A 25,392-nucleotide genomic window follows, 5' to 3' on the forward strand; every position below is an offset into this window, starting at 1 on the left:
ACTTGAGACCCTGTCTCAGGGAAAAAAAAAATGAAGAACACCTCTTACTTTTAGAAAATAACTGTTATATACTTGAAGTGCACAGATGTTTTCATCTGTTTTGTATTGTAGTCTCTCACATATTGTATCAGACCAAACTTTTTTTTTTTTTTTTTTTTTTGGAGAGGGAGTCTTGCTTCGTTGCCCAGGCCGGAGTGCAGTGGCGCGCTCTTGGCTCACTGCAACTTCCGCCTCCCAGGTTCAAGCGAGCCTTCTGCCTCAGCCTCCCGAGTAGCTGGGACTATAGGTGCACGCTGCCATGCCTGGCTAATTTTTCATAGTTTAGTAGAGACAGGGTTTCACTGTGTTGCCCAGGCTAGTCTTGAACTCATGAGCTCAGGCAGTCCGCCATCCTTGGCCTCCCTAAGTGCCAGGATTACAGACGTGAACCACTGCGCCCAGCCCAGATCAAACTTTTATTGTGAATAATTGTTTACTGGCTCTATAAAATAGTGTCCATTTCTTCTAAGTGTGAATAAAGAATCTTGCCTAGTAGTATTTTTGATTGGGCCTCAGAGTCCTTCTGTTCCAGAGTTGGCATAACAGCAATAATAAAAAATCAAAACTGGAAACGACTAACATAGTATTCACAACATCTGTAGCAGTTTAATGAGAAGATTTTATATGTACCATAGTCTGCTGGTGGTCTGAGTCATAATGCCAACAAATTATTTCTGTAATGCTCATAGATAAGCTGTCCAGTGGGACAGTGAGTCAGATGTTTGACCAGCCGTTTGATATGGTACACAACTAATATGTATTGTGTATTAAGTTTTCACATTGATGATATTTATAAGGAATCTTATCTCCTCATTTTTCTGTTGGCATTTGTGTAAGTTTGTAGCACTCTTCCATCAGTTTCCATGTTCTCAAATAGTAAAAGTGCTGAGTAACTTGGCACAAAAGTTTAGAAGTAATTTTTCATCAAAAAAGTGCTATAATCACAATATAGAAAATTTGGAAAACAGAGGAAAGATCTTAAAAAATGGGAGGGAAGCCCAAACAAAACCCAGTTATAAACCACCTCATGACTATACAATTTAAAGGCATTTACACATTTATTTATTTATTTTATAAATAAATGAAATAACATCTTGCTCTGTCTCCCAGGCTGGAGAGCAATGAATGGCCCAATCATAGTTCACTGTAGCCTTGACTTCCTCGGTTCAAGTGATCCTCCCGTCTCAGCCTCTTGAGTAGCTGGTAATACAGATGCGTGCCACAATGCCTAGTTAATTTTTTAATTTGTAGAGATGGGGTCTTGCTGTAGTGTTCAGGCTGATCTCAAACTTGTGGCCTCAGGTGATTCTCCTGCCTTAGAATCCCAGTGCACTGCAATTACAGGGGTGAACCACCACACCTAGCTCTAAGAACATTTTTAATGTAATTCCTTTCACAGTTATTTTTTTTTTTAACTGTGAATTTAATTGTGGTGTGTCTATGTAGCTGTAGTCATTTTGACCATAAGTTTTGTTCTTCTTTTTCCCCCTAGCAGTTTCTTTTTTAAAATTTGTTTTTGTGTTTGTTTTTTATTTGGAGTCTTGCTCTGTCACCAGGGACTGGAGTGCAGTGGCACTATCTCGGCTCACTGTAACCTCTGCCTCCCGGGTTCAAGTGACTCTCCTGCCTCAGCCTCCGGAGTAGCTGGGACTACAGGCGCACACTGCCATGCCCGGCTAATTTTATTTTATTTTTTTTGTATTTTAGTAGAGATAGGGTTTCACCATGTTGCCCAGGCTGGTCTCGAACTCCTGAGCTCAGGTAATCTGCTCACCTCGGCCTCCCAACGTGTTAGGATTACAGGTGTGAGCTACCGCACTTGAGATGGGGTCTCACTATGTTACCCAGACTGGTCTCAAAATACTGGACCCGAGAGATTTGCCTGCGTTGGCCTCTCAAAGTGCTGGGATTCTAGGTATGAACTACCTGCACCCACCTCCCTGCCCCAGCAGTTTCATAAGCTTTTACTGTGGTGTTATATAATCTTCATTATCCCTTTTAGTTATTACATAACCTTTTAGAACCATCCCTCCATTGTTGAATTTGGTTTTTCAAGTTATTATTATTAAATATCTTTATACTAGCTTTGCTTAGGATTATTTTCTTCTCATATTTTCTTCTCTCAGATTCATTCAGTGGGTAAAGGACATGAACATTTTTGTGGTTCTTGATAAACACGGATAAATTAGTTTTTCACAAGGTTGTAAACATCAATTTGTATTCCCACTAGCAGTGTGCCTGAAATATTTCCTGTCTTGTGTTGGTTTTTCTTTTAACATAGAAATGTTTAAAATTTAGTGGAACCAGATTTGGTAATCTTTATTTCTGTTGTGAAAGTTCATCTGTTGTTTTAAAACCATCTTGGAAAGTCCTCTTTAGAGCAATACTTCTTAATGAGGGTGTTGGGGAGTGGATTTTTTCCTCCTGGGACATTTTACAATGTCTGGAGAGGTTTTTGATTGTCACTGCAGTGAGGTGAGGTGTGCTACTGGCATCCAGTGTGTGGAGGCCAGGGATGCTGCTAAACATTCCACAAGGCACAGGACAGCCTTCCTAACGAAGAATTCTACTGTCGACGTGTTGGGCTAGATAATTCTTTATAATGCAGGTCTGTCCTGTGCATTGTAGGATGTTTAGCAAACTCCCTGGCCTCTACCATCAGGATGTCAGTAGCTTCCCCACCAGTATTTTTTTTTTGGTAACAGCTTTATTGAGATATAATTAATATATCATAAAATTTACCTATTGAAAGTATATAGTTCAATGATATTTAATATATTCACAGAGTTGTGTAATCATCACTGCAGTGTAATATTTTGTCATCCCCCAAAGAGACTCCATATCCTTTAGCTGTGATTCTCTCACAACCTTCATATCCCTCTCAGCTGTGGGCAGCCATTAGCCTACTTTCTGTCTATGGATTTCCCAGTCTGGACCTTTTATATAAATGGACTTATCTATTAATAGTCTTTTTGGGTCTGGCTTCTTTTACTTAATATTTTTATTCACAATTGTGGCATTAATCAGTACTTCATTCCCTTTTATGACCAAGTAACATTCCATTGTGTGGATATACCACATTGAATTGTTTCTACCTTTTGGTTATTGTGAATAATGCTGCTGTGAACTTCGGTGTACACATTTTTGTGTAGGTGTACTTCCATTTCTCTTAGGTGTACATCTGGGAATGGAATTGCTGAGTCAAATGCTAACTCTATGTTGAAACTTTTAAGGAACTGTCAGACTCTTTTTCCAAAGTTCTTCCACCGTTTTACATTCCCACAAGCAGTATATGAGGGTTCTGATTTCTGCACATCCTCATCAACACTTGTTATTATTATTGATGATAGCCATCATAGTGGTGTGAAATGGTAATTTCTTGAGGTTTTGCTTTGCATTTTGTGATTACTGTTGGTATTATCTTTTATGTGCTTATTGGCCTTTGTATATGTTCTTTGGAGAAATGTCTTTCAGTTTCTTTGCCCATTTATAATTAGGTTATTTCTCTTTTTATTATTCAGTTTAAGGAAATTTTGTTTTTGTGGGGTTTTTTCAGGTTTTTTTGTTGTTTGTTTTTTTGAGACAGGGTCTCACTCTGTCACCCAGGCTGGAGTACAGTGGTGCGATCTCAGCTCACTGCAGCCTTGACCTCCTGGGCTCAGGTGATCCTCCCACCTCCACTTCCTGAGTATCTGGGACTACAGGCATGCGCTAACATACCTGGCTCATTTTTTGTAGAGACAGGGTTTCACCATTTGCCCAGGCTGGTCTCAAAATCCTGGACTCAAGCAATCTGCTCGCCTCACCCTTCCAAAGTGCTGGGATTACAGGCATGAGTCAACATGCGGGGCCAGAAGTTTTAAAAATGTATTCTAGATACAAGTCTCTCATCAGATACATTATGTGAAAATATTTTCCGTTCTGCTGTGGGTTGTCTTTTCATTTTCTTAATGGTGTCATTTGATGTACAAAAATTTTTAATTTAGATGAAATCTAGCTTACCTTTTTTTTTTTTCCTTTTGTTGCTCTTGCGTTCTGTGTCTTATCTAAAAACCATTTCCAAGTCCAAGGTCATGAAGATTTATAAACGTGTTTACTTCTATAAGTTTGCATTGAGGCATTCACTCTTATTTTGAGTTCATTTTTGTATAAGATGTGGTAGGAGTCCAAATTCATTCTTCTGTGTGTGACTATCCAGTTTCCCAGCACCATTTGTTGAAGAGACTGTTCTTTCCCTGTTGAATGATCTTGGCAGCCTTGTCCAAAAGAGATTAACCATAAATGCGAGGGTTCACCTCTGGACTCTCAAGTCTGTTCCACTGATGTGTATAACTGTCTTTATTGTTTTGTATTATTCTTTTATGAGGTTGTTATTCAGGTGCAGCCAAAATAGGAGACACTGGAGAGGCTCAGGAAAAAAAACAGGGTTTATCATACATGTCCTAGAGACAGGTGGCATGCTGTGCCATGCCATGCAGGGCCACTTGGGGAAGACACTAGGATGGTTAGGAGGGAGGGGAAGGATTAGGCTGCTGCCTTCATTGAGGTTTCCTTAGGGCAGGGCAGGGTGAACAGTTTAGTTTGAATAATTTTGGCGTACTTTAGACTGGCGGGGTGGTCTCTAGTTGCCTGGCACCTGGCCCTGGGATGTTTAGGCAGAGGAATAGTGCCTCTTGGGGTATAAGAGCCAGATAGAGGAGATATGTCTCTGGATTTTGAATAGCTTGCATATTAAAGACATACTCCTGGTTGGACCCTTTGTTATCTTCAAGAATTGCCAAGACCCTGGAGGGACAGTTTTTCAAATAGCTAGAAAGGTTCTGTAACATGTTAAACATCAGTATACAAGAAAAGCTAAAAGTCCGTCTGTGCCAGTGCCATATTGTCTTGCTTACTGTAGCAGTGTGGTAAGTTTTGAAATTAGGAAGTGTGGGCCGGGTGCAATGGCTCACACCTGTAATCCCAGCACTTTGAGGGGCCGAGGCGGGTGGATCACGAGGTCAAGAGATCGAGACCATCCTGGCCAACATAGTGAAACCCCATCTCTACTAAAAATACAAAAATCAGCCGGCGTAGTGGCGGGCGCCTGTAGTCCTAGCTACTCCGGAGGCTGAGGCAGGAGAATCACTTGAACCCAGGAGGCAGAAGTTGCAGTGAGCTGAGATTGAGCCACTGCACTCCAGCCTGCCGATAGAGCGAGACTCTGTCTCAAAAAAAAAAAAAAAGAAAGAAAGAAATTAGGAAGTGTGACTCCTTCTACTTTGTTCTTTTTCAAGACTATTTTGGTTATCGAGGGTTCCTTTTATTTCTATTTGAATGTGTTAGGATTGGCTTTTCTATTTCTGTAGAGCAGCCATCTGGGATTTTAATAGGGATTTTGTTGAATCTGCAGATCAATTTGGAAGTATCCTCAACTTAATAATATTAAGTCAATCTTTGAACATGGGATGTCTTTCTTTGTATTGTATTTAGGTCTTTGATTTCTTTCAACCAGTGTTTTGTAATTTTTATTGTACAAGTCTTACGCATCTTATGTTAAATTTGTTTGTAAGCATGCCGTTCTTTTTGATGGTAGTCTAGATGAAATTGTTTTCATAATTTCATTTTTGGATTATTCTTTGCTAGTATGTGGAAATACAGTTGATTTTTATATGTTGATTTTGTATTCTGAAATGTTGGTGAACTTGTTTATTGTTATAGATGTTTTAATAGATTCCTTAGGATTTTCTATGTGCAAGATCATGTCATCTGCAAATAGAAAGTTTTACTTCTTTCTTTCCAATCCATACCCTTTTTATTTTATTTTCTTGACTAATTGCCTTGGGTACCTTCAGTACAATATTGACTAGAAGTGGTGAGAGTTCTTTGTCTTGTTCTTGCTCTTAGAGGGAAAGCATCTAGATTTTTCACCACTAAGTATTGTGTTAGCTGTGGGTTTCTCATATATGTCCTTTGTAATGTCAAGGAAGTTCCCTTCAGTTCCTAGTTTATTGTGCATTTTTATCATTAAAGTCTGTTACTGAGTTATGTCATGCTTTTTCTGTATTAAGATGATTATGTAGGTTTTTTAAAAAAATCCTATTGATATATGGTATATTTTCATTAATTGATTTCAGATGTTAAACCAATTCCCCCCCCCCCCCAAGACGGAGCCTCACTCTGTCACCCGGGCTGGAGTGCAGTGGCGCGATCTTGGCTCACTGCAACCTCCACCTCGTGAGTTCAAGCTATTCTCCTGCCTCAGTCTCCCGAGTAGCTGGGACTACTGGCGTGCACCCCCATGCCTGGCCAGTTTTTCTGTTTTTTAGTAGAAACGGGGTTTTGCCATGTTGGACAGGCTGGTCTTGAATTCTTGACCTCATAAGTGCTGGGATTACAGGCGTGAGCCACCACTCCTGGCTGATATTAAACCAGTCTTGTATTGCTGGGTGAAAGCCTACTTGGTCATGGTGGGTAGTTCTTTTTCCATATAGATAGGTTCAATTTGCTAGTGTTTTGTTTAGGATATTGCATTTCTATTCCTAAGAGATAAATGCCTAGTTTTCTTTTGATGTCTTTATCAGATTTTGCTATCAGGGTGATACTGGCCTCATAATGAGTTGGGAAGTGTTCTCTCTCTTTTTTTTTTTTTTTGGAAGAGTTTGTGAAGAATTGGTATTACTACTTTTTTAAATGTGTGGTAGAACTTACCATTTACCAGTGAAGTCATATGGGCCTGGACTTTTCTTTGTGGGTAGTTTTTAATTATGTATTCAAACTCTTCATTACTGGTTTATTCAGATTTTCTATTTCTTCTTGACTGGCTTTTCGAAATTTATGGTTTTAGATATTTGTCTACTTCATCTAAGTTATACAGTATTGGCATATGTGTGTCATAGTCTGTTATTTCTATAAAGTCAGTGGTAATATCCCCTCTTATCATTCTTAGTTTTAATATTTTGAGTGTTCTCTCTTTTTTACTCTGTCAGTCTAGCTAAAGATTTGCCAATTTTCTTGATCTTTTCAAAGAGCCAAGTTTTGGGTTTGTTGACTTTTTCCCTCTATTTCATTAATTTTCAATTTATTGTGTCCTTTTGCTTGTTTTAGGTTTAGTTTGTTCTTTTTTCTAGTGTTTCTTTTTCTGTTTTAAATCTTTGTTTAGAGACTGAGTCTTGCTCTATCACCCAGGCTGGAGTGTAGTGGCGAAATTGTAACTCATTGTAGCATCAAACCCTTGGGCTCAAGAGATTCTCCTACCGTATCCTCCCAAGTAGCTGGGTCTGCAGGCATGTACCACCATGCTTGGCTAAGTTTTTTATTTTGTAGGGATGGATCTTGCTATGTTGCCTTAGGCTGGTCTGAAACTCATGGCCCAGGTGATCCTCTCACCTAGGCATCCCAAAGTGCTGGGATTACAGGCATGAGCCACAGTGGTCCTTTTTTTTTTTTTTTTCTTATCTGTGCTGTGTATTACATATGTTTGTCTTTTATTTTGCTGATTTAGTGAGGAAAAACAGGTTTTCTTGAAGAATAAAAATCTGTATACAAAAAGATAATTAATAAAATTAGTTTGGTTTAATTTGGTTGAATTTTTGTTCAACTAAAGGTAACAGTCTATATACTTTTTAAAATGTCATACACGGCCGGGTGTGGTGGCTCCTGCCTGTAATCCCAGCACTTGGGGAGGCCGAGGCGGGTGGGTCACCTGAGGTCAGGAGTTCATGACCAGCCTGACCAACATGGTGAAACCCCATCTCTACTAAAAATACAAAAAAATTAGCTGGACGTGGTGGAGTAGTCCCAGCTACTTGGGAAGCTGAGGCAGGAGAATCGCTTGAACCTGGGAGGGGGCAGTTGCAGTGAGCTGAGATCGCGCCATTGCATTCCAGCCTGGGTGACACAGCGAGACTCCATCTCAAAAAAAAAAAGTCATACATGAAACCAAAATGTGCCATGTGTGGTGGCTCAGGTCTGTTATCCTAGCACTTTGGGAGGCCAAGGCAGGAGGATCGCTTGAGCTCAGGAGTTCAGCCTGGGCAATGTAGCGAGGCAGTATCTCTACAAAAAAAATACAAAAATCAGCTAAGTGCAGTGGCGTGTTCTAGATAGTTGGAAGGCTGCAGTGGGAGAACCACTTGAGCTTGGAAGGTGAAGGTTGCAGTGAACTGAGAGTGCCTCACTGCACTCCAGCCTGGGTAACAGAGCGAGACCCTGTCTCCCTGCTTCCCCGGCCAGAAAAGGAAATCAGTTTTTTGTTTTTTTTTTTTTTAAGATAGAGTTTCACTCCTGTTGCCCAGGCTGGAGTGCAGTGGTGCCATCTTGTCTCACTGCAACCTCCACCTCCTGGGCTCAAACGATTCTCCTGCCTTACCCTCCCAAGAAGCTGGGGCTACAGGCATGGGCACTACACCCAGCTAATTTTTTGTTGTATTTTTTTGTAGAGATGGGGTTTTACCATGTTGCGCAGGCTGGTCTTGGACTCCTGGGCTTAAGTGAGCTGCCCGCCTCAGGCCCCCAAAGTGCTGTGGGATTATAGGCGTGAGCCACCTCACCCAGCCCCAAAATGTTTAAAGGCTCTAAGAAGAGGTGTACATTAATTTTGGACTTCCATATTCACTGATGATAGAAAGTACTTGTTTTTTAGCCATTCGTTTGTGAGTGTCAGGCTCTTAAGTGAAGACGTTCAGTGAGTCAACATCCACGCTTGCCTGGGTTGGTACACATGCCTTTGGTTCCATTGAAGTTGGACATCAGTGCTCATGTGCTTTGAATATGAATATTTGTATTTTCACAAAGTTGGGGAAAATACATAAAGCATTGATGTGTGTTTTAATTAAATGAGAAAGTTTGTAAAGTACTTGGTTTGAATATGTTCAAGAAATGGTAATTTCCCCTTACTCTCTAAATTAAATGGTAAGTCCCACCCTTCTCACACCTCATCTCTGTAGTTACTTTCATTTTATTGTCACTGTTCTTGGACAGTTTACCTCTGTAACTAGCCTCTTTAGCACCAAAATTATCACTAGTAGTTGTGCTTGTATCAGAACCTAATTCAGCAGTTTTGGTCCTTGTTGATAAATGAGTATACTTAATTTAGTAACTTTCATATTGCAGTGGCATTTTAAACCTGTGATTTGTCTCTTTATTGTGAAAAAAATGTGTATCAGATATGATGTTGTGCGACTTTGTCTTTAAGATTAATAAAGAGTTAACTCTTACGTAGAAGCTGGTCACCAAGGACCTACTTTAGGAAATTATAACAGTTATAGTACTATCTTAGGTTAGATTTTGTTAACCAAGATAAAAAGCTTCTTCTATCTTGATCTAATGTAGCTGTTAGAAGAAAGTAAACCAGGAGAAGGTGGCTGAACTTGGAAAATTTTTCACATTGTAGGAAAAATTTGGGCCATAAAATTTAAGGTGGCCATTTATGTTTTTGTTGTGATCTCAGATACTTAAGTGGATTGGCTTTCTTGATTTTAAAATAACGGAGGCAAAACACTGTTTTAAAGAAGAATAGCTATTACATATTAGTTTGTCATATTACACACTACCTAATTAAATATAAATGGTAAGTAAACTTGGGCAAAATAAGTCTTATACTTCAGTAAAACTTCTTAGATTAACTTTCATAGAAAATTTAGAAAATTGTTCACTTAATTACTGAATGAGAAGTAACTGTAAGGCCGGGGGTGGTGGCTCATGCCTGTAATCCTAGCATTTTGGGAGGCCAAAGTGGGCAGATCGCTTGTGCTCAGGAGTTTGAAACCAGCCCGGGCAACAGGGCAAAACCCCGTCTCTACAAAAAATACAAAAATTAACCAGGTGTAGTAGTGCATGCCTGTAGTCCCAGCTACTCAGGAGGCTGAGGTGGGAGGATGGCTTGAGCCTGGGAGGTGGAGGTTGCAGGGTGCTGAGTTCATGCCACTGCACTCCAGCTTGGGTGACAGAGTGAGACCCTGTATCAAAAAATAAAAATAAAGTAACTATAATGTAAATTTTAGCTTGGCACAGTGGCTCACGCCTGTAATCCCAGCACTTTGAGAGGCTGAGGTGGGCAGGTCACCTGAGGTCAGGAGTTCGAGACCAGCCTGGTCAACGTGGTGAAACCCCATCTCTACTAAAAATACAAAAATTAGCTGGGTATGGTGGTGCACACCTTTAGTTCCAGCTACTCAGGAGGCTGAGACAGGAGAATTGCTTGAACCTGGGAGGCAGAGGTTGCAGTGAGCTGAGATCACGTCACTGCACTCCAGCCTAGGCAACAGAGTGAGACTCGGTCTCAAAACAACAACAACAAAAATATATATAAATAATATATTCAAGAAGTATGCCTAATGAACCAGAATGATCAGTCCTTTGTTGTTTTTTTAATGTAGGAGATTTCCTATGAATTTTCCATTATCTTTTTCTCCTCGTAATCAGATCTTGTTTCGAAATTCTGAATCTGGAGATCTGTTTTATTCAGAAGTATTTATATTCTTTTTTGAAGGATTATGTGTAACTTCATTGTATGTTTTGTGGTACCCTTTATTGTTAAAATTGACTTATTTAAAAATAAGTTTTGTCCCTTCATCTCTACTAAAAATACAAAAATTAGCCGGATGTGGTGGCGGGTGCCTGTAATCCCAGCTACTCAGGAGGCTGAGGCAGGGAATTGCTCGAACCCAAGAGGCAGAGGTTGCAGTGAGCAGAGATCATGCCACTGCACTCCAACCTGGCGACAGAGTGAGACTCCATCTCAAACAAACAAACAAACAAAAACATAGATTTCACCCTAGAGATGCGTAAAGGTCCGCCTTTTTAAAAGCCACCTCTAGGTTGCAGTTTTAGCAACTACCAGTAGATGGCACAAGTTCCTGATAAAAATTACCTTCATAAGTTTAACGAGTACTAAATTTCTAAGTTTGTAAAAAAGGTTTTTAAGTTATAGATATTCTAGGTGAGATTGGTGGAGAGGTTATGGTGGGTTAAAAATGTCTGTTAACTTTAATTTTGCTTTATAGTAAAAGTCTTCTTGCAATTTTTTTTATCAGTGGTTCTCAAAACTCTTAATTGTGTATCAGAATTTACAGACGGCTTGTTAAAAACAGACTGTACAGGCCGGGCATAGTGGCTCACACCTGTAATCCCAGCACTTTGGTAGGTAGAGGTGGGAGGATCATTTGAGCCCAGGAGTTCAAGACAAGCCTGGGCAATATAGTGAGTCTCTGTCTCTTAAAAAAAAGAAAAGTTATGAGGGCATGGTAATACCTGCCTGTAGTCTTAGTTGCTTGGGAGGCTGAGGTAGGACAATTGCTTGAGCACAGGAGCTCAAGGCTACAGTGAGCGACGATCACACCCCCGCACTCCAGCCTAGGTGACAGAGGGCCACCCTGTCTCTTACACACACACCCCAAAACAGATTGTACAGAATAGTATTTCTAATAAGTTGCTAGGTGATGGTGACACTAATGTTGACAGTATTTTTATTAATGATCTGAAGATCACACTTTCAGAACCACTGTTTTTAAAATAAACAATCTCTGTTGTTTTTTTTTTTTTCCAAAAGAATATACCCATTTTCCACCTACCCTAATGTCTTTGGTCATATTTTCATTGAGTATGTGGTACCTGTACATACATGTTTTAGTGAAGTCGTAGTATGTGTACATTTTTTTCCACATTCTGCTTTTTCTGTTATTTACACGTTCCTTACTGTTAATGTATAGTCCTACTTTATTTCTGCATTGTCTGTTCATTGAACTCTACTAGAGAATTCCGCCGTATACTGCAGCATCCTGTGAGAAAGCTATCATGTAGGCCTGAAAAGTGTTATAATTTGGCCTTGTGTTTTGACTAGTGTCTAGGATGGTCAGTGGTTTCATGGACACTGTCCCGTGTCTTTGTGGCGTAGGGAGTAATCTGGATTCAAAATAAAGCTAATTAAATTATACCTTCTGATATTAAATGGTATGCGTGAAGAGGTTTCTTTTGTAGCCATATATGCAAAAATCTGTTGAGTTTGTGACACATGATCACTTCAGTGTCAGGGGAACCATAGTGAATTTTGGTTAGTTTGTAAAGAGGCGTAATAAGAGGGAAATAAGAGAAATATAGTTGTTTTTCTGAAAATAAAGATGTCTAAAGCCCCAGTTTTCACAAAACACTTAAGAAATATGTCAGATCTTATTTCTTTTAAAATACAGAACGCTTTATGAATGTGTGTGTCTTCCCCATGCCAGTCTCTTTATTTTTCCAGTTTTGGTACATGTACTGCTGAAGTGAGCACCAGACCTTATTTTGTAGTAGGTAGATAAGTAAATTGGTTAAGAAACCCCATAATTGTAGTAAGTACAATACAATTATTATATTGTAGGGTTGCTAACAATGATAAGCAAAAGAGTCTTTTTAAATTTCACTTGTTTTCAAACCTTGAATCATTTCACTTTTTTGTAATGCATGACATTTTTGAAAACCTGAATATTTATATAATGGATGCATTTGTCCATTATAGCAGTGGTCCATTATTATTATTATTTTTTTGTCTTGTGAGTGGTCCGTATATATAGCAATGTCCATTATTTTGGTTTTTTTTTCCAACCCCTTTTCCAAAGGGAAATATTCATATTAGGAACGGGGACAAAGCAGATACCCTAATACTTTAATTAATGTATAGTTCTACAATAAGCTGTATATTTTCCAAATGTAATTTAAACCATAATAGGTAAAAATACCTTCAATAAGATATTTTTAAATTTTAAAAATATGTTTCTTTAACAGGTTTCTATAATCCAGGAACTTGTTACTAATTATGAAGCCTCTCTTAAAACGTGTGACTTTTTTAGCCCATATGGTAAGTTTAAATTAGATTGAATTGGAATCTGATTACTCATTTCATTTTTAATCATAGTAATGCTCTTTTATGTATATTTTGTGTATGCTACCTAATGGCTACTTAATAAATTGGTGAATGAAATGAGAGCACTTTCAATCTTACTTAATTTAAATTTTCCATAATCCTGTGAGATGGGAGTTAACCTTGCGCGTTTTTGTTTGCTTGTTTTTGAGACAGAGTCTCGTCCTTTCGCCCAGGCTGGAGTGCAATGGCACAGTCTTGGCTCATTGCAACCTCCGCCTCCTGGGTTCAAGCGATTCTCCTGCCTCAGTCTCCTGAGTAGCTGGGATTACAGGTGCCTACCACCACACCTGGCTAAGTTTTGTATTTTTAGTAGAGATGGGGTTTCACCGTGTTGGCCGGGCTGGTGTCGAATGCCTGACCTTGTGATCCACCCGCCTCAGCCTCCCAAAGTGCTGGGATTATAGGTGTGAGCCACCGCACTTGGCCTTAACCTTGTTTTAACATGAGGAAACAGACTTGAGAGGTTGAATGGCTTGCCCAAGACCTTGTAGTTAGTTTATATTGGAACCTGTTTTTCCTGAATCCCTAAATTCTCTGCTTTTTCTACCCTCTTACTACTTTTAATCCTGTTAGGTAGGTCCTTTGTTTCTATATTTGTAGGGGCATATATAAATCAAGGCAGCTTACTTTAGAAAACACTCTGTGATGTTTTCAATCATGCACATGGTAACTTCCAGGTTCCTTATGTGTCTCTTACATGTCATTACTCTTTGAGTATTTTTCTAATGTTTTTTGAGAGATAGGGTCTCACTGTGTTGCCCAAGCTGAACTTCTGGGCTGAAGTGATCCTCCCACCTCAGCCTTCTGAGTTGCAAGGACTACAGGCATGTGCCACCACCTGGCTAATTTTGTGTGGAGGGGGGATGGGGGTGGGCGTGGGGGGGGTGGTTTTGTAGAGATGGGATTTTGCCATGTTGCCCAGGCTGATCTTGAACTCCTGAGCTCTAGCGATCTGCCTGCCTCAGCCTCCCAAAGTGCTGAGATTACAGGTGTGAGCCGCCACACTCTCTTTGAGTTTTTTAAAGGCACATTCCAGACTTACTGTTTCATCTGTAAATACCTTAGTGTGCATCTATATTTAAAACACTTAAACAGAAGAAGTCATCGCAGTGCTATGTCACACAAAACCTCATAACATAATATCTGATACCCAGTCTGCATTCAGATTTCCCCCGTTATCCAAAAGAAGTCTTTGTGTTTGGTTTATTTGAGTATAGATCCAGTAAAGGTTCACACCAAATATTTGGTTATTATGTCTCCATAATTTGATTGTTATGTCTCATTATTTTAATCTAGAACAATAACTCTCCCCTCCCTTTCAAAAAAAAAAAAAAACAGTGATTTGTTGAAAGGTCATTTGTCTTACATATCCCATATTCTGGATTTGGTTGATTGCCTTTTCTCATGGTATCATTTTCTGTATTTCACTGTCATTCATACTTCTTGTAAGTTATAGTTAGGTTTACGTGCTGGATTAGATTCAGGTTCTGTTTAAACACGGGTGGTGTTTTGTATTTCCTGTTGTGTCATATCAGGAAGCTTGAGACATTCTGGTTTTCTCTCTTTTTTGATGTTAACATTGATAAAGATTCAGATGTTGTCAGCCTGTTATACTCATTAAAAAGATCCATGACAGCGGAGGGGGTGGCATGGTGGCTCCACACCTGTGATCCCAGCACTGTGGGGGATGCTGAGGCAGAAAGATCTCTTGAGGCCAGGATTTGGAGGCCAGCCTGGGCAACAAAGTGAGACTCTGTCTCTACAAAAAATTAAAATGTTAGCCAGGTTTGGTGGTTCTCATCTGTAGTCCCAGCTACTTGTGAAGCTGAGGCATGAGGATCACTGGAGCCTAGGAGTTCCAGGCTACAATTAGTTATGATCATGCCACTACACTCCAGCCTTGGTGACAGAACAAGACAAAAATTCCTCATTGGCCTCTCAGCCATTGAAGATCATTGCCTAGATCTGTTGTTGATTGTAGTAATTTCTTCTGCATTTGTTAGCTGGATTTTTTCTTTTTTTTTTTTTTTTTTTGAGACGGAGTCTCGCTCTGTCGCCCAGGCTGGAGTGCAGTGGCCGGATCTCAGCTCACTGCAAGTTCCGCCTCCCGGGTTTACGCCATTCTCCTGCCTCAGCCTCCCGAGTAGCTAGGACTACAGGCACCGGCCACCGCGCCCGGCTAGTTTTTTTTGTATTTTTTAGTAGAGACGGGGTTTCACCGCGTTAGCCAGGATGGTCTCGATCTCCTGACCTCGTGATCCGCCCGTCTCGGCCTCCCAAAGTGCTGGGATTACAGGCTTGAGCCACCGCGCCCGGCCGGATTTTTTCTTATAAAGAACTTTCCTTCATCAAATACTTGGTTCCCTTGAAATATAGTTTATATAAGAGGAACAGAATGGATGCTTAACTCATTGCCTTTATTTTATTATTTGTGTTTTAATGTGTGCTATTGTATGTTTACATTATCATGTCATTTGGTCAGCTATGTAGGAGACCTGTTTGTTTTGATGTAGTGTGTGTTTATTCACTCTTTCCTCCTCATTTTTACACCAGTATGTCTTCCTTTCTGAAATCCATTTTGAGAGCTTGTTATTTCTTTCATCTGCTCCTCTGTAGTTAGAGGGTACAGGATGGGGAACAGGATAGAACTCAGATAAGTGTATGTATATGACTGCTTTTTTAAGAGGACTGGGCTGTGTTTTTTCTACTTAGGTTTTTGTCAGATGGCAGGGTTGTTGCTACTTTGTCAGGTGTGTCTTTTTCCTATAGTTCATAATCTTCAACTTTGGGTATCCCTGATTTAGTATTGAAGCCTGGAAAATGGTAAGCCATGGCAGTTTGGCAATTCTTGCCTCTGCCGAAATCTTGCAGTGGTAGTTAGGAAATCTCTTTGCCAAGTTATTTTCCTCGACTTTTCCTGGTCTTGCTGCCCTTTTGCTTTCAGGCTGAGAGTTCACAGAATTAGATTGATGTATGTCTTTTCCCCAGCATTGTTTCTTTGGAGTGAGATTGGGGTTAGAAGCCTGTCAAAGTACAATCTTGTTTCTCTACGTGGCTACCACTTTTTGAATTTTATGAAGTCATACCTCTTTCTTTTGAAATTAGTTTTTGCTGAGTTTTTCCTGCTTGTTATTATTGCAATAGTCATTAATTTCATTATGAGTTAGGAGAGAGAAAGTATGCAATTTGCTTTACATTCTTCCTATAATAATTTAATATTTGTTTGATTGCAGAGGATGGGGAGAAGGAACCCCCGACAACACTACTTTGGGTTCAGTATTTCCTGGCACAGCACTTTGATAAACTTGGACAGTATTCTCTGGCTTTGGATTATATTAATGCTGCAATTGCTAGTACTCCAACTCTAATAGAATTATTCTATATGAAGGCAAAAATTTACAAGGTAAAATCAGAATCCTGCTTTTTGAGTAGTTGAAGAATTCAGCTACTTTAAGAATCTTTGGAGTTTTTTCTTTGTGGAAATAAGTTCTAGGGCACCCTGATAATCTTTTTCTAATAATTCTGAGTAGTTTCATGTTATATTAATTGTATAATCGGTGTGTAATTAGATGTGTAATCATTTGAGCTCTTAGTAAGTGTGAACTGTAATTTTGATTTCTAAATAAATTTGACAGAAATGGTGACATTTCTTTTTGGTCTGTAAATTATTTTCCATTTTGTTTTACTCATATTCTCTTGATTATAAATTGTGGTTCCTTTAATTATCTTTTGTAGCATATAGGTAATCTCAGAGAAGCTGCAAAGTGGATGGATGAAGCACAGTCTTTGGACACAGCTGATAGATTCATCAATTCCAAATGTGCAAAATACATGCTTCGAGCAAATATGATAAAAGAAGCAGAGGAAATGTGCTCCAAGTTCACAAGGGTAGGAAATAGCATACATGAACATGTAATTGTCTAAATTAAGACGATTTGTGAAGTTTGCCACTGAAGTTCATAAAAATTCATTTTTGTTATTATTTTTTAAATCCCATTTAACCCGTATCCTAAGAATGGTTTCTTACTGTGGTTGTGTATCTGTGTATGTGTATCTGGCAGGGGATGGTTAAACAATAGCAAGAGCAAAATATCTTGGTACATATATAAACAGTATGCCATACTTTAGCACTTACGTGTAAAATTTGATTTATATCTCAAATTCTTTGTCCCCCTAGTAATTTGTGACTGCTTTTTAATTCTGTCTTACTTTTTACTTGCTCATAGAGTTCTTTCTTTGTAGAACTAATTGCTGTGAACTAGTCTTTGTGACATTCAGGAATTTAAGTTTCCTGAGATGGGCTACACATCCATCCCTTTTCCCTCCTTCATGATTCCTTTGTATCCTTTTCCACATAGACTTTCTGTTATAATACATGTTTATGGTTAAAAATATAAGTAGACTAATGAACAGAGTAGAAAGCTCAGAAGCAGATTTCACACATATTTGGAAAATGGGATATACCCAGAGATACCGTAAAAATCAGAGATGAAAAGATATTGCTGGGACAATTAGTTACTTCTGTTGGGGAAAAAACCCGCCAATATCCCTCTCTGTCACTGTACATGAATCAGTTCCAGGTGGATTAAATATCAAATATGGAAAGCAAACCATTCATACTTATAGAAGAAAATATATAGGAGTTTATCTTTAGGATAAACTAATTCTAATATAATCTAACATTATCTAAAATTTTGCTGTACACAATCAGTTCCAAGATCAAATATGGAAAGCAAACCTTTCCAGCTTATAGAAGAAAATATATATGAGTTTATCTTTAGGATAAAGAAGCATTCTTTATGCTTGAGGTAGGAAGCATTTCTTGACACCAAAAGCATGTAAAGTAGAAGAGAAAAATTGAACTGGGCATGGTCGCATGTGCCTGTAGTCCCAGCTACCACATAGGAAATAGCACTAAGTTCAAAATCTTCAGTGCCCTTTCCACTACATCACAGGTTTGAAATTAAGAAGAGAGTACAAGGAATAAACATAAAACCAATTATGTTTTCAGAGAAAAGTACCACATGGAAGGCCAAGGTAGCAATCAGAAGTAAAATACAATTAAATATGAAGTATACAGGTTGAGCCTCCCAAACCTAAAATCCAAATTCCAAAATGCTCCAGAACTTGAAACTTTTTGAGCACTGGTATGGTGGTCAATGCTCATTGGAGCATTTTGGATTTTGGATTTTTGGGTTTGGGATGCTCAACCAGTAAGTATAATGCAAATATTCCAAAATCGAGAAGGTTTGCAACATTTCTGGTTCCAGACATTTCTGATAAGTGATACTAAATCTAGTGATTTTTAAGAAAACAAAAAAACCCCAGAGATACTGGGATGCGACTTTAAAGGCACAGGAGAATGAGAAAGAAGGTGAGAGTTGGTTATTTAAGGAGAGTAGTCACCAAAATCTGTGACTCGACTTGCTCATCATAACTGCGTCTGATCATCCACTTTTGACAAGTTGCCATGCTATATGGCAACTTTATCCACACTAGTTTGTTGGCCAGGCAAATCCATAATGTGTGATGAACAACATAATGAGGCAGGGGAAGAAAACTGCAAATGACCTGGAATAATCAGGATATATCTGCTTGCTAATAAATGAGTGAAGGGCGCATATTTCCTTCTCGCAGATTTTTCAGTTTAGAATTTTTGTACAGAGTTGCTGATGCATGTTGGATAGTTCTACTTGATAAACTTTTTGAAATGAAAAGTAATACATTCCTCTTATAAAAATATGTGGCCATTAACAAAATGGAAAATAGAACACAACCATAGTGAAGACAGAAAATACATCAACATTTCTCTTCACCCAGAGATAACTAATTTTTAGACTTTTAATGTGTTCTGAAAATTGAACTGATACACAAAATGTGAGTAAAAACTGTAGCCTGAAATCATCTATGTAAGTGTACCTTTGCCATCGTTTCCTGGGGTCAAAATATATTTTAAATGTCTCTTCTAAACTGTGACAAAACTTGAGTATCCTTACACTTAAAATTGGTTAATTTATGTCTCACACTCCTCTCAGAATTTTTATTGAGCCTGAATTAACAAATTCAGTTATTTGGTTTTGTCAGCCCACTGCAAAGGAGAAATATTAAAGTAGAAGGGTTGGCATGAAACAGGAGATGCTGATAGAAGCAGACACACGGGCACAAAGAAAGTGACAATGGAGGAGGGACACTGGGAAACCAAAAAACAGGCCTGCAACTATTACTAACAGATTTGACAAATACTGAATATACATAACAGTGACCCCGAGTCAGCAAGGAAGGCTGAAATAGCTTTTGCTTGAAAGGGAGAAGATAGACAATACTTCATATGACACTTTCTTAAATAGATGAAATAAAAACTTTGGTGTTTGAAAAACTAAGATTTAGTAATTTGGAGTCTTTTCTATGAAGAGTGTTGAATACCCTAGCAGAGCTGGGTAAATAAGACATCATGTATATGTGTGTTTTCCATCTGATAACTGAGATGGCTCCTGAGTGACAGGTCGGTAGCAGACAGCGTGGATGTACTAGACAAAGGGATGATCCACGTCCCGGGTGGGATGGAGTGGGACGGTGCAAGATTTTATCACAATACTCAGAATGGCATGCAGTTGAAAACTTAAGAATTGTTTATTTCTGCAGTTTTCCCTTTAATATTTTTAGACCATGGTCAACTGTGGGTAACTGAAACCATGGAAAGCGAAACCTTGGATAAGGGGAGACTATTGTAATGTAAAACCATGTTTGGAAACATACTGATATATTTGCTAATTGCTGCTATTGTCATGATAGTACTGTAGCCCTAGTTGTAAAGAGGAAATGATTTTTAGGATCTGTTTGATTGTTGCTCTCTATAGTTTTGAATGCTTCCATTTCAGGAAGGGACATCTGCCATGGAAAATCTAAATGAAATGCAGTGTATGTGGTTTCAGACAGAATGCATTTCAGCTTATCAGCGTCTGGGGAGATACGGGGATGCCTTGAAAAAATGTCATGAAGTAGAAAGGGTAAGTTGTTAGAATTTCGACTTCAGTTTTCTCTGTAAGGTGATAAAAAGCAGGTAGATTTCTACACGGGATCATCTGCCTCTTCTAACTTCTCTGGGAGCTTCATTGTGAAAAAAATTCTTGATCTTTAACCTTCTTTACATTCAGAAGTTGTAAACAGTGGATTGCTTTATTGATCCTCAAGTGATTATGCTTTTGACATGTCTATATATTTTTGTCTGGAGGAAAAAGATTGTTAGTAAACTATTATTGCTATTAACATAAATTCAAAATTTCTGTTCCCTAATTAGGCCATTATTTGATATTCATCACCACCCTAAGAGGACACACAGCTGATGGCAACCTCTTTCCCCTTTAAAACATCAGGATCTGGTCCGCAGTCAGCCTCTCTCCAGTTTGTCTTCCCAGGATATTTGCTCTCACATTCAGTATTCTGTATAACAATCTATGGCCAGTTTGCAGGCTTATTTTATTGCTTGCTTTTAGGATTATGTGTGTGATGTGCCTTAGTGAGGGGACTTTTCTTTTCCTTTGTGTGAATTTTTGTTTTCCTGTTCTTTGTCATCTCTGAAGCACTCTCCTTCCACATGGACCACAGGAGGAAAAGAGCCGCAAATGCACCCCTGAGGCAGTCCTCAGCAGCCCTCAGTTGTGGGGGCAATCGGCACCACTGTTCCCATCCTGACGCAGTATAGAACCACAGGCATCGTAGTCAGGTGAGCCTGATGTCTGCACCGTGGCAGTCACTTTGGCCTTTTTCCCATGTGAAACTTCTGAGATTACCCACAAGGAAGTCTAAATTTTAGGGGGTGGCTTTTGATGGGGACTGGAACTAGGATTATACCCAAGCATTTTTAGAAATAACCTAATTTTCGCTGTTTTTGTTTTTTGTTTGTTTGTTTTTCATGCCCTTTTAAGCCTGGGCTTGATGGCTGCATCTCTGGGGAAAATCCTCCTCATCTCCTTGAAAAATATGAAGCCCTTGGGATGATAGGTGAAATATCCAAGCATTCTAGTTAAATCAGGCTCTTGTTTCCTTGATGAAACCGCAGATCACTAGGTTGTTACACTCCCTAGAGGACCATTATTTTAAGAGCATTCTGCTTGTTATTAAGGAAAGATACATTTTTATTAGCTAGGACATTCTCAGTGAGAAGTAAATTGTTTCCCTTATGAAGAGGCTGCTATAGGCACTTAGGAATTAGTAATTCAGCAAGACCATAACTAGAAATTTACCAGATTTTCTGTTTAAATGAAATTTGAATATCCTAAGGATCATTGTAGTTCTGAACTTCTTGAACTTAAATTTGATTTCTTCTAACATTGATGACTATATTGCTTTATTCTTTTTAATTTTGAGAATTTTTAGAATATGATAAGTAGATCTTCCATGACTAAGTTTCATTTAGATTACGCTTTCCCTTAAATTTTTAGTGATTTTGGCTGAGTTGCATGGAAAAAAAATTCCGTAATGTCAGAAAATCTACTGACATAGTTAAAGAAATTAAGTGGTAAAAAGCATTTTTGAAGAAAGAAACTATAGGAAAATCATTGGTTGTCATAGATTAAAATGGCAGAAATCATCACCCTCTGGTCATGTTACATAATTATTGTCGCTGGAACCTTTAACATTTGAGATAACATTTGAGATAAGAAAGAAGTAGAAACATCAGAAAAGAACCTACTCTTATGCCACTTGTAAGCTAGTCTAAAATGAATATATCCATACTAAAAGCAAATAAGGCAACTCTTTTGTAGATATTATGTATATTCTACATGTGTGGTTATATGTAGAAACGTGTTTCATATAAATAGGGTGACTAAATAGGTTGATGGAATGATTAATGCTTAATTTCTAACATCTAAAATTTCTAATATCTAAAATTCTTAATGATAAAATTGTAAGGATTTAGGAATAATTACAAGCTTCAGATTTATTGTAATAGGTATCTACATGAGTTACCTTATGCCTGGGTTTTAAATATTTTAATAAGGACACGTACACCTTTCAGAAATAAAACTTTGCAGTTTACCTTCTAAATAGAAGGTTAGTGAATTGTGAAATAAGTTCAAATAAGGGTTTGGTCTTTATTCTGCTTTGAAGAAGTCATTCAGGAGTTCTTTTGTTGAAGGCAGTTTCAGCCAGGATACATACTGCTTTGAGCTCTTAGTAATTGGATTTGAAAAGTTGGAATTCTAGAATAAGCTAGTGTAGTATCTTTTCTGTTTTCATCTTGCCCCACCTCATAAGATTTTAGTGTTATATTTTAAGGTTTTGTAGTCCAACCCAATCTGATGTTTGAAACTTGAGTTTTATTAAAACGTTCTTCAAAATGTTAGATTTAAACTTGTGTTCAGAATAACATTTGAACCTATTTTATCTTTCAAGAATTGGGTTTTCTTTCTTTCCATTTTTTTTCTTTTACTGTTAGACTTCTGGTGATTGGATTATCATTATTTTAGAGTGCTGACTTAGATATGAAACAGGGCAACAATATATATATTTCTAATTCTTTGATAAGACCTAGGACTTCTGATAGATCTAAACATAGGAAGATCATAACTTTATCTTCTACTGTATCTTAATCTTTATCAAATTGACAACATGCTTTATAACAACAGATTCTCTATTAAGTAAATTGAGTTGCTTATTTTCCTAGTTGACCTAGTTATTTTTTAAATCCAGAGGTTTTTGTTGCCTCTCTTTGTATAAGCTCTTACTAGTCACATCTGGGAACCCTGAGAGGTAGTGGGAAGGAGAATCTGGGCTAGGAGAGAGGTCCTAACAGAGCGAGACTCTGTCTTAAAAAAATAAATGAATAAAAAAATAAAAAATAAAAAAGAATGGCTTTTTTTTTTTTTTTGAGACAGAGTCTCGCTCTCTTGCCGGGGCTGGAGTGCAGTGGCGCTATCTCGGCTGACTGCAAGCTCCGCCTCCCGGGTTCTCGCCATTCTCCTGCCTCAGCCTCCCAAGTAGCTGGGACTACAGGCGTCCGCCACCACACCTGGCTAATTTTTTTGTCTTTTTTAGTAGAGACGGGGTTTCACTGTGTTAGCCAGGATGGTCTCAATCTCCTGACCTCGTGATCCGCCCACCTCGACCTCCCAAAGTGCTGGGATTACAGGCTTGAGCCACCGCGCCCGGCCTGAACGGCTTTTCTTAATTCTTGCTTAGGGGGAGAGAGTTAAGGGCATGAGCTGTATGTTAAGATTTGAATACTTAGTTTTCTGCAGTGAGCTAAGTGATTTTTATCACGCCCTTCATGTTTGGCCAAAAGGTACAGGGAAACTAACTTTATTTGTTGATGTTGTGTGGCATATTTTTGTGTTTTGAGACTGAAAAATCAACCCAAGGGGGAGCTTCATGGTGATGGATTAGTTCTGTTTCTTATGGTAGTGGTTACATGAATCTACAAATGATAAATCACATAGAACTATACACACATTGTACCAATGTCAGTTTCTTGGTTTTGATACTGTATTGTAGTTACGTAGGCTATAACCTTTGGGGGAAACTGAGGGAAGGATATACACCTTTGCTACTTCCTCTGTATCTATAACCCCAAAGAAAAAGTTAAAAAAAATTCAACCCAAGATTATTTAGTTGTTTCTATATAGTGTTCTGCAATATACTGTTTTTTCAAAAGCAAATATTACAATCAGCTGTGGCTGCAGTATCCCACTTGTTTTTAATGTAGCCATATTCTGTCTATCACCATTAGTTTGTTATGGAGTGATTAACAAGCCAGGTTTGCTTGAGGCTGAGTGGGTTCCCAAGACACAATGCTTTCAGTGGAAAAACTGAGAGAACCTCTGGCAAACTGGGATAAGTTGGTCACCCAATTTATGGAAGACATTAACTGGAGAGAGGCAGCCTATGGGCTGTTACTGATAAAGAGGTGGCTTAAATATTTGTGGTTACATACGGCCCCCTCCAAGACTTGACTTAAAATCTGTATTAATGCTGCTAGGAATATCTTTTGAAGTTTGTCATCTGCCTTTTTCAGATGTTTCTCAACCTAAAAGAATGTCCTGTAATCTCTTAGATGTTTTCATCTGATTATGTGTTCCAGGACTTTAGCGCCGCCTTTTTTCTTTAGTTAACTGTATTGAATTTTTAAAATATTCTTGTGCTAGTTATAACTTGATTTACATTAAGAGAAACCACTAACAACTTTATGAAATATGTAATCCTTTGATTTTAAAAAAAAGTTCATGTTAATATTTATGATTTCATTTTATTGGTGGGAAAGATGCAGTTTTCAAATATAACATCATTAAAGCGTGGCTTTTTAGTCATAAACTAATGTGAAATGTTCACTTTTTCTGTTTCTTGCCCTCCATACTGTGTATTTTTATTCTTGTTATAATTTTTCTCTTAAAGTCTCAGGTACTTAATGTAATTCTGTATATAGTGTGTTTCTAATTACCAAGATAATTATCAGATGATTATGGATAATTACTAATGTGTCCTCTGCACAGTGACTTAACTATCCCCAGGACAGAGGGAACATGAACTAGTAGGAAAGCTTGATCTATATTGGTGTATTAAATCACTCATTTTTCTATATGATTTTGGAAAAACTAAAGTATAAAAAAAGAAGTCAGAGATGGAAATGCATGCAGGGGAAATAGTACAAGTGTAAGATTGTTTTGTTGGGGGAGGGGCAGGGGGTTAGTATTCACCTTTCATGGAAGGGATTAGTTCTTAACCTCTTTTGGCCATGGATCCATTGGAAATTGGATGAAAGCTTTTGAGCTCTCTCCTTAGGAAGAAGTTTTTATACTTGTTTATATATAGATTCCAGTTTCAGAACTTCTGCTAAAATGGAATGTAGGTAGTTAATGGGAGCTTATTGAGTAAGAGAAAACCATCAAGTTCTATATTTATGTAACAGTTTACTGTTGAAAATGAACTTTAAAATACATTATTTGATCCTTTTAACAACCTTAAGAAATTGGCTGTATGGATTTCCTTATTCTTAGATTACATAATTAAGGGTCTAGGAAATTAAATGGCTAATTCAAGATCTCATCCCTAATAAGAAGCTTATCTCTTGAGTGGGCAAATACTGTGCTTATTAAATGTCTGCTATGTATTAGGCCCTGTGGCAGGCAGTGGGTAAGGATTGCCCTTGAAAAGCGTAGAGTTGAGTAGATTTGTAAATATTTAGTGTGAACCTACACATATTTAGTCTTCATTTAGAGCTCTGTTTAACTGTGCCATGCTGGTGTTTAGGGAATATGGAGGAAGAGTATTTCATTAAAACGAAAATATTAATATATACTAATTTTCAGGTTAAAAAAATAACCTGATCTTTTGACTTATATAGAAGTTGAGTATCATCACAAAACATGATTTGTAGGGAATGGGCATGGTTTGTAGGAAGAGAAAGTTCAAGGTGAATGCAAAAAAAAATTCATATCCTTTATAGTGTTAAACATTGGAGAGGGCAGCTAAGTGAA

At 38.2% G+C, this 25,392-nt stretch overlaps 1 protein-coding gene across 3 annotated transcripts in view; it reads left to right on the forward strand.

Moving 5' to 3' along the window:
• The window catches only part of NAA16 (N(alpha)-acetyltransferase 16, NatA auxiliary subunit), a 67,755-nt gene that overhangs the window by 32,335 nt on the left and 10,028 nt on the right, over positions 1 to 25,392 (forward strand). The window contains exons 9-13 of one of the 3 annotated variants that reach the window (XR_003116514.1): positions 12,781 to 12,853; positions 16,153 to 16,322; positions 16,655 to 16,807; positions 19,798 to 19,926; positions 20,500 to 20,642. Coding sequence is in view for 2 of the 3 variants with exons in the window: in XM_025364623.1 (XP_025220408.1) it covers positions 12,781 to 12,853; positions 16,153 to 16,322; positions 16,655 to 16,807; positions 19,798 to 19,926 (525 nt within the window). In the remaining variant the exon portion in view is untranslated. Of the gene's footprint in view, positions 1 to 12,780; positions 12,854 to 16,152; positions 16,566 to 16,654; positions 16,808 to 19,797; positions 19,927 to 20,499; positions 20,643 to 25,392 lie in introns of those variants that run through there. The other 2 variants (XM_025364623.1, XM_025364624.1) reach the window with 2 other exon arrangements.

Source organism: Theropithecus gelada, chromosome 17, assembly GCF_003255815.1.
Source record: "Theropithecus gelada isolate Dixy chromosome 17, Tgel_1.0, whole genome shotgun sequence".
NCBI lineage: Eukaryota > Metazoa > Chordata > Mammalia > Primates > Cercopithecidae > Theropithecus > Theropithecus gelada.